The sequence below is a fragment of the Engystomops pustulosus genome, chromosome 1 (genome assembly GCF_040894005.1).
Source record: "Engystomops pustulosus chromosome 1, aEngPut4.maternal, whole genome shotgun sequence".
Classification (NCBI taxonomy): domain Eukaryota; kingdom Metazoa; phylum Chordata; class Amphibia; order Anura; family Leptodactylidae; genus Engystomops; species Engystomops pustulosus.
Window position 1 is genome coordinate 221,411,122 of NC_092411.1, and position 12,808 is coordinate 221,423,929.

Below are 12,808 nucleotides of genomic sequence, written 5' to 3' on the forward strand. Positions count from 1 at the left end.
TCTTTTACCTCATCAGCCAGATGATAAAATGGCCGCAGATGGGGGGGGGTACTGTTATCTTATCTGTCCGTGAACAATTACTCTGCCAAAACCATGACACTCCATCAGCGGCCATTTTATGGGCAGCAGTACAGAATTTTTAATATATGTATATTGGTAAATTACCTATCACACTTACCCATTAAATCCATTTACTAAGCAGTATAGCATTAATTCCTATAGACAAGAAATAACCAGATAGAAGAATTGATATAATTGCTGAAGCCTTATTTCAAAGATTTAGTTCATAAGTTCAGAGCATTGTGGAGAAAGTTTGACTGCACCTGTTAGTTACAAACATTGTTACAAAGTATTTTCTTGAGGCATAGTTTTCCAGCATATAAAAAAGAACTGGTGTGTTTGCTTAACACTGGGATTTGGATCAGGATCATCGTCTCCAGCTATGAACGCAGCGTGTTGTTTTACATTCAGGACACTTAACCACTGAGCCACTGTTTATATGTTAGGAGAGATGACAGACGTCCCTTGATGTGAGCGTCTTAAGAACTATGATCAAAAGTTTTGTGTTTTTTTTAGTATGAGAAAACAAATAGTAATTATCTCTAGACCAAAAGATGAAGAGCTGATTATTGACTCTCTAGTGTCCCACATTGTTATCTACTCTACAAGTAGACAGCAGCTAAGTGTTTCTGTCACATAATTCTTTAGATTTGTCTACGGATTTACTTGAGAGCATTCCATTAGGGATAACATAGTAGATATAGCATTTAGCAACAAACAAGAGCAATTATTTAGTAGTAGAAGCAATAAAAGAGAAATAATGGATAACTTGGATTATTTTCTACATTAGAAACTATCCCTGAGAGATTACTAATGAGACTCAAGTAATTAGAGTCTTTTGTTAAATAAAAAAAGAAAAAAAAAACTCTTTAGATTGTCTTTAGCTTCCAGGCACAGTTTAAATAAAGTAAAAAAATTCCCACTATGAAAGTACGATGTAATCACATATCATTTAATGAGTGCGAAAATAAGAATTTTGTATAAAACTTTTCACAGCAAATAAATAAAAACAGTGAAGTTTTGAGGGTTACATAGAACAGTGAATCAATGACATTTACCTGGATGAAAAAAAAATCTGAAATTGTTTCTAAAAAATACAAATTTTTTGAGTCAGAATAATAAGTATGAAAATTCAATACGATGCGATATGTGTAACTAAATTTACAATGGAGTAAAAATTGTCAATTATATCTACATAGATTTTACAAAATGTAATTTCTCTTTCAAATATGTTGTCTTATACATATCTGGATGTAATTAACAAACATCACGTCCTCAATGTATCTCCAAGTGAGACAAATCTAATTTTATTCGAGAAATAACACAAAGAACAGTTTTTTATTTATGCAGCTAAAGAAATTGACTTGAAGAAACCATGTTAATAAATGGACTGTACGATATAGCCTTGTAGAGACAAGCCTTTTCTCCAGGGGTTTAATCACGTGGCCTCGGTTACACAGCAGGTCAGTGGCTGTAGATGCTACTGTATACTAGTAGTTATGATTGATTTTGAGATCTGAGAATTACCAAATATATTTGTAAATCTACTTGTATTTCCATTCTTCTCTTTGTAATCAGGGGCACCAGAATACCTATTATATTTAAAATCCAATACAGACGTATCTGAGATAATCTTTATATCAAGGGGAAGGACCACCCACTAGAAATCCTGGCAAAAACTACTTAAAGTGTCAAAAACCAATATTGCCATGAGAATCTATTTGCCCTAAACACACAGGGGCTTATTTACTAAGGGTCCGCATTTTCGTTGATTTTCCCGACGATTTCCATTTTGCGCCGCAATTAAAAGGGGCTTTTGGCACACACAGTTGTCTAAGTTGCCTAAGATACCTCAACTAGACGCCTCTGCATATCTGTGGGAAAGGTATGGCTTAAAAATGAAAATATGTCTAGACTGCAGAAGGATAGGCAACTACAGTATATGGCTCACCATAGCCAAGATGAGAAGGCTTGCATTCATCAACGTCTCTTCTCTATTCTCAATGAGTTTGATGGTTACGATTTTTTACATTTTTGGTTACTGTTCTAAATATTCAAAGTATTACATTGCATTTCTATAATATGTGCAAGAATAGATTGCATAGACTTATATGGTGCCAGGTGATAGCCATGGGCAAATGTAACCGCTGCTATGCATTAATCCACATGACCTGCCCACAATGTAATAAAATAACCTAATAAATAAAACTCCCTGAATACTATAGGAATATCATTGACAAACAAACCTTGTCAGAGTTTCTCATTATCAGCTTTAAATCTGAAATACTGTTAATTCCTACATTTAATTCCTGATGTTTGTCAATGCTCTAAAAATACCCCCAAACCTTTTAGTATAAAGTAAATAATTGTTCTTTGGTTTAAGTATTTAATCTTCAGAAGCACATGAGTCACAAGGCAATGCTTTCCATTGTACTGGTATTACGTTGCAAATCGGTTTCAGATTATCTGATATATGTTCATGGAGAGTCCGTGTACAGAGAAAAAGTAAGAAGGATGAGAGGACTCTCTTTAATTATGGCAGCATTTTGGTACGGTATATTGGGTGAAAAACAGTGCTATACAAAAATTCAACTATTTGGTGAAAAGTGATCACCCTAGTTAGAAACACAGGTGAGGGCATGAGTTTCTCTCTGGTTAGTACTTGTTGGATTGTTCTGTAAAGCTATTGTGGTCCCAATTACATCAACACTATGTGGCACTTTAGCATATTATATACACTGGAACTGTAGAGTATTGTTATTCAGTAAGAGTTATATGACCACTTTGTGAATGTCGATGCAAAAAGGTCAATACTTAAAAATCTGGTGTACAGATCTATGGTCACATGACTGCACATGACAGAGAGACTATTGTCAGATATTTTCAATCAGACACAAAGTGAAGCATTACCATCACAAATATTCCCTCCTCCCACGTAGGTTTGACATTACGGGTCACATGACTACATGGCATCAGCATATAATGTAACCAGACCCTCGCAGCGATGTCTGGCACATGCTGCATATGCCAATCGCACTTAAACTGAGTGCACCATGTTTTTTTTTTAATGGATGTACACCACAATTATGTGAGACTTTTGACATAAATGTGGTGCTCGGTGTAAATCGGCACTGGGACACCCCTTTGGGCGCAGAGTTTTGTGTTGTCGTGTTCACACAAAACTGGTGCGAACACATCATAAATACATTTGCAAGCAATTAGCACATGTATTTAAGTACACACTACGCCTGAAAACTATCGCAGCCAGTTTTATAAATTGTCTATGTGGCTGTTCACATGTCCTTTTTTTTCTCTAACCCGTGGTCATTAGGTCTGCATTTATTTGCTGTGTATTTTTTTTTCCTCAGATGATGCTAAAGAGACTTTTTTTTTGCAAAATTTTGCAAACCTTTTTTTTTCCTGTGGAAGTGAAACAGATACCATATAGACATAAGAAAAAACCTGATTGCATACAATACTGAAATAAAATGGACAAGCACCGAACATACCTGTGGGAAGGAGCACATATATTACTAATTTTCTACTTCATCTTCTCCAGATGATTCATTTACAGGAATTTACAATTAACTACATGTGAAAGTAAACTTGTTTTTCTTGTTTAGAAATGTTTTTTTTTTCTCCTAAAAAGCCTTCTGAGCACCTTTTTTATAATGACTCCAAAGGGGGGGAGCAAAACCAGGTGTGGATCCTAATGGATGCGAACATAACATGGAGAGGCGCTACTCTTTATTTTCACTCCTCTCCTGGTTTGGACAATGACAATAGCATCTGAAAAACTGAATGAGGTAACGCAGCCTACAAGAGCATGGCACAGAGCTAGTTAATGTTACAAAGGTAAGACCTAATATTTACTGACACACCCTCCATACGTCACAGTAATAGCAGGGAGCAGATGCACGCCGCTCTGCTTCATATATATAAGAACACATGTATCTCACACAAAGGCCGTCCCTGTAGGTTTTTCAGTCTCACGAACATCTGCCATGAAATTATATTAACTAGATATTAACACAAAGCAAAAGAAATTCAATTAACCGTAACTTAATCATTGTATAAATAAAATATAAAGTGTAATAGGATTTGCTGAAGTCACTTAAACTTCCTAAATTATACACTTTCTCAAGTCCTTCAGGGGACTAGTAGTACAATATGACCTTTAACAGCAGAGATAACTTTGAATTGTTGTCTGTATGTACAAAGTAGATCTCCAGTGACATATGTGCAGTAACAGCCCACGTGTACAACATGAATATGGAGATTGCAAGCTGACACTTACCAAAAAGAGAAAGGATGCCACATGCAGTCCACACAGTTAAGGACATTCCTATGCTCCCGGTGTGTTGTAGGATTCCTTTAGGGGAAATAAAAATCCCTGCTCCTATAATAGTCCCAATAATTATAGAGATTCCTCTCAATAGAGTCACTTTCTTTTTCAGGACCACCTTTCCGTTCCTGTCATGGTCTTGACCCTTTTTAGAAGGCAACATGTCTTGGGATTCGTTTTCCAGGTAACAGCTGCCTTTGGATATTACAGGTACGTCCCCAGAGGCAGATTTCTTATACATGGTTAAAAAAAAACTATGGAAACAAAGTGAAATAGTAAAAAAGTGCAGTGCAGGTAGAAGAGGTCTCCACTTCTGCAATATGCAGTCTTCAATGTAAACTTTCAGCTACAACCTGTAGCTGCTGAGGTTTGGCTTCTCAGTAACACCTGCTGCCTCACTGCCCTATTATTGGAGACCAAGTCAGCTTCCTCATGGGTTTGATGATTTGTAGAGCATTTAGGCTGCTGTCACACCAGGTTATTTCTGCCGAGTGATGATGCAAATTCCCCAGGTTTGCATCAGCCACAAGAAAAAAAAAAACTTTGCATTACTCAGCACTTCTCCTTACAAAGAGGCATGTTGCACAAGAAAAAAAAATCTTCTTACACAAAATCTGTGGGAGTAACAGGAACTCCTGTTATCATAAGCAGATCATTGTGACTTGCAAAAAGTGCCTGGAGATAAAAGAACAAAGCCTATTCTTTCACAGAGCATCTGTGAGAGTTAGACGTTTCACATTTACGTTATCCACGTCAGGTTGTAGTGTCCGCTCACAGTGACTGTGCACACACCCCGAAGTAAAGTTTTAATAGTTGTTCCATGTGCAAAGCAAACGTTGGCAGAAACAGAGAAATCCAGTTCAGTAAGATGCTAAAATTTCTGAATTCTCTTATATAAGCTGCAGATGTGTTTCCCAGGTTCTGTATACAATCCAGAATTCTCTCCTTCTGTTACTATATTGTATACCGAGTGGTAGGGATGGAATTATTCCTCTGAGTGTTTTTTTTAGTTTTATTCTCTTATATCATGAGCTCTGGTATTTGACTGCTGTTATTTTTTCAAAAAGTTTGAATACATTTCTACAAATACATACTGAAATGTAATAAATTAATTAGAGTTAGTCGACTAAAATAGAATTTGCTGAAACTTCAACAAATTTTTCAGACCATTTTCCCTGGATTTGAATCAAATGTTTCCGACCTTGTGTAGCTCCAATTTCCATGGAAATTGGTAAATTACCCTAGTCCTCTAAAAAAAGACTTTCTTCTTTCTGAAAAGTTGCAATCTAATTTTGGTAATTTCTTCCTTTTCCTTCATTTATCACTCCCCCATCAGCTGTGGGGTAAATGACAACCGCCATTCTGAAAGATTTGTCAGAAGCGAACGATAAAGGATTTCAATTTAATCCAGTTCTTAAAAAAAATTGATGATTTGTACCAAATCCAAGAATTAACAAGTTGATTAGTTTGACTGTAATCTAAAAAGGTTCTGAGCACTTTCCCACCTTTTTTGTCATATCACCAAAAAGGCATAAAACTCAATAAAACTTTATGCATTATATTTATGTTTTGCATTCAAAATGTGTATTTGTGTATAAGTACCGGTAACTAAGTTACATAATGAGTCAGAAGTTGAACGATGTGAAGGATGTTACATGAATGACAGCGATGCTATATGTAGTGTAATACAGTAAATCCATAGCTACATTACACAGGATTATAACAATTGTTCATACCATTCTACTATGATGTTAGAGAAGATGAAAAATCAACTTTAGATATTTTTATAGTTATTAAATCCCTGTGACAAAATAACTACCATCATAAATCATAACTAAAACATCAACTAAATATCAATTACATAACAAAAACAAACAATATGGTGACCTGCAAAGAAATTTTGTAACCCATGAGTCTTATTTAAGACACTGAGACATGAAGGCTTTGATGCCATATTATCAGCAGGAATTTTAGTTGTAAGTCACATTTGGGCAAATTGCCTTAACTCCAACCAGGGGAACATGGCAGACATTCAACATACAATCTAGAGCATGAGCCTTGTTGTTTCTATTCTTTCTAACTATGTCAACAAGTGACCTATGAAAACACAGGGATTATAGTGCTTCCCCCTGTCTATGAGAAAGTCAAGGATGGTGTCCTCTTTGACATCCCTCTGCAATTGTTTATTGTAACCAAAATAACAAAAATGTTGGAATAAAAGCATGTGTCAGGTATTTTATTTACCTTTTATTGTAATTAACTTTATATTTTACCATTCAAAAACCCACAGGATGTAACAATTTAGTTTTTTGCTTCACAACTGTAGAGAATGTTTTCAGTTGTTATAAAAGAAAATACTATTTAAATAGAACAAAGATGTAACAACCACAATGTAAAATAGGTAACACAATATTGTTAAACTAAGGTAACAATAACCACCTGCAAAGTAATGTTCAGAACAATGCAAATAATACTGGACATACGGGACAGTGATGTTTAATAAGGATAACCTCTATCCATCAATGATCTCACAATATTTAGTACACCCCTTGTATTTTTTTAAATACTTTGTTATATTGTTTCATGGGACGACACTGAAGACAGGACACTTTCATACAATGTGATGTGCAGTTTGGATAACAGTGTAAATTTGGTGTGCCCTCAAGAAAATGTAACACACAGCTGCTTGTGTTGTGTTTCTGTGCCTACTCTCACACTAATGCTATATTCACATGATAATGTGCCCACTGTACCCTAGTACCATACCTCTCCCCCGCCCCTCTTCATACCGATGTATGGTGCACGGCCATCTATGGAGGATATATATATATATATATACATCAGCCGTATATACGTTCCCCATACAGTCGTGGGAATATAGTCTAATTTTGTTAGAACTCTCTGAATGGGTTCTTGCTGCAGACTTCCGGGATTATGCACCACAGTCTGTTTGAGGTTACAGGCACACAATTGTATTTTCTGGCCATGTATTAGCCCTACTGCAATGTTTTTTTTCATGGCTAGTAAATGGCCCCATTGTTTTCAATGGAAAATACATTCATCCGTTTTATTGACCATATTTCCGACTGAACCGTAATTTGGGTGCTCGTTTTTCAATGGAGAGGTGAAGAGCATTCAGTCCTCCTCTCTTCACCAGCAGTCATGTCCCTCACCTGGGTTTCCGACCCTAATGATCATGTGCTCATGTGCATGTAGCCTAAGGCTGTGATTGACACCTTTCTGTTAAGATTTTGTTACTTTGGCATAAATAGTTGTATGTTCTGGGAAAAGCTGGGTGATTTATTCTTGTTTCTGAGCTGGGGGTGTGTCACAGGTGTTAGCTGGAGTGTTGGACTGCCAAACCAGTCATCTGCTGGGGTGATGTCTATGAACTCCATTTTGACTCGTCTCTCCATTTGGAGTGCTCAATATTCTGTACCACTCTGGGTTAAAAGATGGCAATCTGACTAACTACACATGTGTCTGCCCGTGTGTTTGAGTATGTACAAAACAGATGATAAACACAGTATGACAGTCATCCTGTGGTTTAGCACAGGGCCTGACAAGAAGAGGTTCTGGGTAAGCGTATGGCCTGCACCTCTTCTCTGTCTTGAACTATAATGAGACAACTCTGTTCCTTGATCTAGCAAGATAAAATTCACCAGGGATTTCGGAGTAAATGCCATTTTAGAAATTTTTCTCAAATGAGAGAGCGCGCAGAGTTTGTAATATTTACTTTAATTAATAAGGTTTGTTGAAAAGATAATGACGATTTATAATATATATTACACAAATAGCTATTAATTTGAATGGTCTATGTAAAGTTGGCTGTATATATAGATGTTTTTGCAATAACTTGTAATTTGACAGTTCTTGATGAAACTATAATGTAGACTTGCTCTGCAGGCTTATAATCTTGCAATAAGAGAGCACTGATGCTTATAGCGAATGTGGTATCAGCGCACCCCCCCCCCCCACACACAAACAACAAACAGTAAGTACCTATCAGATGTCTTTATATATGTCCCACTGATGCCTATGTCCATTGAATTGGAGCCAGCATTCTTCTAATAAAGACCTTTGTTGATTCTCTTGGGTCTTCTCCGGGGTAACAGGTTCTCTTTAAATAATACAACCCCAGAAAATAGTCTTTGCAATATTATTAATTTACACACCACGTACATAGTTCTCTTTTTACCTAGAGTAATTCTGCTGTGCTGTAACACAAAAGCCACCATTGTGGAGGGAGAACTACAATCATAGTCCATATCTTGTGTAGAGAATCTTCTTTCCACCACCTCTCCTCAGTAGGAATAACAGAGGTCAAAGATCAGTTGCGTGATCTTTTTTGACCATTTAACTCTCTTCATTGAAGTATCTTTTTCCAACTGATGGGGTTGTTTGTGAAGATTTCAAGAAGTCATCTGAGCTATCCTGATAAGTTTATTATGGTAAAATATGAAAAAACTACTGTTAGAACTTGATTTTTTGCTTATGCCTTCTAAATTTTGACAACTGGGTATATTCTTTAAGAGGTAAGATCCTACACTTTCTGTAGATGTTTAAAGGGGTTATCCGGGTTTAATTTTTTTTTTATGGCCGGGCTGGGGAGGGCTAGTTAAACATAATAAACATGGACTTGCCTCCTCCGGCGCCGCCGATGTCCCGCGCCGCGGTCACTTCGATCCGTGCCCCTGTAAACAAACAGGGGCACGGAAGCAGCGCACAGGGAGCTTCCGGTCCGCGATGTGGACGGCTCCTCCCATGCGTCCCTATCTCTCAGCGTTGTAAGCGCTGGGAGATGGTGCGCATGGGAGCTTCCGGCCGGCCGGAAGCTCCCTGTGCGCCGGTGTAATGAAACCGGCGCACGGAGAAGACGGGCCGCGGCGCGGGACATCGGCAGCACCGGAGGAGGTAAGTAGATGTTTATTATGTTTAAATAGCCCTCCCCAGCCCGGACATAAAAAAATTTTTAAACCCGGGTAACCCCTTTAATTAAACTAAATGCTCAGGCACCCAGTTTTGGGAGGGTGATTTTTATCACTAAAGGTATGAACATAGAAGAAAGCATCCAGAGGAACCCCGACGCAGTGTCCAAACCAGCTGTAAAAGGTGACACAGTGGTGGCTACATATCGCCACCATTTCAGTATGGACACAACATTGACAATGTAGTACTGTGTTGTCAGAGTGTCTACGAATAATGAGCAGGAATGCTACACAACTTGACACAACTAATAGTTTACTTTTTCTAATCAAAACATTATTGAGCGTTACATTCAAGCCATGTCTTTGGCATGAAATACATTTTCTTTTACATTGATAAATAATTGACACAATTCTCATAGCTGATTAGAATGCCTCACTGCGTATTATATATTTAACATATTTCTAATCTTTAAGAATTAATGAACAACTTAATCATTGGCTTGATTTTCTCTATATGATGTACTTTTCCATTTGTGTTGTTACCGATTTTAGCAGGAATGCGTGTAAATAGAGAAAATGCACAGCACCTCAAAACTGTTCACAGTTAGAATCCTACTTTGTATTTCCTCAGGCAGAACATCTGTTCGTGTTACAGAATGAGAATGTACTGTATATTTTGGCAGCATTCTTAACTAAAAGAAGAAAGAAAATCAGTTGAAACAGGAGTCCGGTGACTTCATAATGTAACATCATTCTCCTAACTTCTTTGAACTTGGTTATATTAAATCAATATTAAAATTTACAAGAGTTTACAAGAAATCTAGTCAAAATATTAATAATATAGTGCAATAAAGACTTAAAAAGAAAATCATCTATCCAGATATTATCCTGATCTAATAGTAGAAGACAATTTGTTTTTAATTTTAGTAAAATCTCTAAATCTTGTGTTGAGAATAAATCTCTAGATCAACAACCCATCTCCAGAATCATAGTAACTTTAACCCATAATATTATTATGCTTCAAAAAACTGTTCGGGCCCTAAAGTTATGTAGCTATTCCCATCACAACCTTTTCTCACATACGCATAGGATATTATTTATTATAGAGTCGGCTTAGCACTGTGATTCATCTACTCCCTGGAGTTGGATCCCACTCCTTAAATCAATAATTGTCCTGGGTGCTCCAATGTATACTTAGCAATCAATCTTCTATTATAGGGAGTCACGGATGCTATGGTAAACACTGATAACATTATATCAGATTTGCCTAAAGAAGTTTAGGAGATTCTAGCAGTTTAGGTGAGTCTAGACTCACACCTGTCAATTAAGTAAGCCCCTTTGCAACCATTTCCTAACTAGTCCCCCGCATTCTAAGTTAAAAGAGAAACTGCTTTGCACATAGCCTTGTGTATTGTAGGGAGTCTACTACCTTCCAACTCAAACAAGTAAAACTGCATTGTGTAGGGCAATGCATAAGCTTTTAAGACATTCCTTTCCTGATTCAAGAAAATCCAGTATATATCTTAATGCAAATTAGCTTTCCAGTCCATCATGGATGGGGCCATGTTTGCTGGTGCACCTGTTTTCAACTTTCTATGCTGCCCAGAACCAACCAGTACTCATCATTATGAGTAATATCCCTGTAGAAAGATATAGAAGAAGAAAACAGATGCATCTGGTTGGCCCCATCTTTGCTACACTGAAAGCTAAAATACATAAATATTGGAAACAAGAAAGGTATCCATGGAAAGCTTATATAGTGCTCTACACAATGCTGCTTTTACAATAGGGATGATAATGGAACTTTTAGCCTCCCTTTAAACATCATAAACCCCATTGCAAATGAATCTATATTAATTCTATCCTATTTCTTGTATGTATAACACTACAATGCAACACAATGCCGTTCTATCTTCATTCCACCTGATGTCTTCTCTAGCCGTTCTGTCTGCAGGCCCTTTGTCATGTCGCTTAAAGTTAATCTAAGATTAAAATGTATTTGAGTTATTTATTTTATCATATTTTCTTTAGAAGATGACTAAGATAAGTTTCCTAAAAATGCTGAGAGTTGAGCTGAAAATTTTGATATAAAATAGCAACAGAATATTTTTTTTTATTAAGAAACACTTGTAGTTTCTTTAATTTGTAAAACTACATACATTGTAACGAGCTTTCTTAACCCCTTAACGACCTGTGACTTACTAGTAAGTCAAATGTTTTCTGGCAATGTGTGGAGAGGCTCACAGGCTGAGCCCTCTCCATATCCAGATGGTGTTTGCTGCAATATGCAGCACCGGTAACACCCAAGATCTTTGCGCATCAGCGCTGCCATCTTGATTAAGATTGTCACATGTGCCGCCATCAGGAAGTGGCGAACGACTCACATGACAGCCTCAGGCACATTGCACATTGAAATGAATGATGAGGAAAATTCACATACAGTGCCATACTGCAGTATGGAAGTATATGGTAGGATCAATCAGACAAGCTAGGATTAAATTACACTAGTGAGTCTGAAAAACAGTAAAAAAAAAATTGAAAAAGTTAAAATCACCCCCCCCCCCCTTTCCCTAGGACTGATATAAATATAAATGAACAGTAAAAATTATAAACAAATTAGGTATCGCCGTGTCCCAAAATTTCTAAACTATCAAAATATAATAACAGTTCTTCTAGGCGTTTAACCCCATAACAGAAAATAGCTCCAAAAGTAAAAAATGATACTTTTTTGAGATTTTGTAAAAAAATTTAAAAATTCTAGAAAAAGTTATCAAAAGGCTGTGCAGTCCTTTAAATGGTAGCATTAAAAACATCATCAAAAGTCACAAAAAATAACACCACCCACAGCTCTGTGCACCAAAGTATTAAAAAAGCTATTTACTTGGAAAATAAAAAAGTCATAGATTTTTCAAGGTGGGGAGTGAAAAATGGAACAATTGGCAAAGCTTCTCTGCCAACTCGATCGCAAGGATGTAGCTGAACAGTAATAGAGCAATCATGAAGAGATTGATATTATTACAGATTAGACTGATGCAAGACTAAACTAGAGATCAGACTACAGATTTTCATAACCTTCTTACAATAGAGACACAATCTAATAATATAATGAATATATTGTATCATGGTAACTATTATACGTTTAATAATCCTTTGATAACTGAGGCTGCCAACACCTCTGTGTCATTGTTTGCAAACTTTTCCATGGATCTGTGCAACTAAGGTGTCTTGTTACACTTTTGTGTAACGTCAGGACTAGTATCTATACACAAACACAGCAAGCAGATTGATTCATACTAGTATTATATTTACAATGAGCCTCAATGAGTGTTGTCTGTAAAGTTGTCAGCTTGTATGCACATCATTGAGGAAGCCAGAGAAAGTCGGTAATACTTTCTCAGATATAATATAACCCGTTTACTTTTTTATTTCCAGTTTTATTATTATTGATTCATATTTATGCCCTTAAAGTCTGTAT

The 12,808-nt window shown here is 36.6% G+C and overlaps 1 protein-coding gene and 1 long non-coding RNA gene across 2 annotated transcripts in view; one reads left to right on the top strand and one right to left on the bottom strand.

The window, feature by feature from the left end:
* The window catches only part of SLC7A11 (solute carrier family 7 member 11), a 146,871-nt gene extending 141,988 nt beyond the window's left edge, over positions 1-4,883 (bottom strand). The window contains exon 1 of the mRNA XM_072119410.1: positions 4,358-4,883. Coding sequence (XP_071975511.1) covers positions 4,358-4,646 — 289 coding nt within the window. The 5' untranslated portion in view covers positions 4,647-4,883. The remainder of the gene's footprint in view (positions 1-4,357) is intronic.
* On the top strand, positions 3,764-5,835 carry LOC140074120 (uncharacterized). Its single transcript, XR_011849203.1, has 3 exons — positions 3,764-3,915; positions 4,518-4,615; positions 5,742-5,835. It is a non-coding gene; the product is annotated as an uncharacterized lncRNA (long non-coding RNA).
* The last annotated feature ends 6,973 nt before the right edge of the window (positions 5,836-12,808 follow it).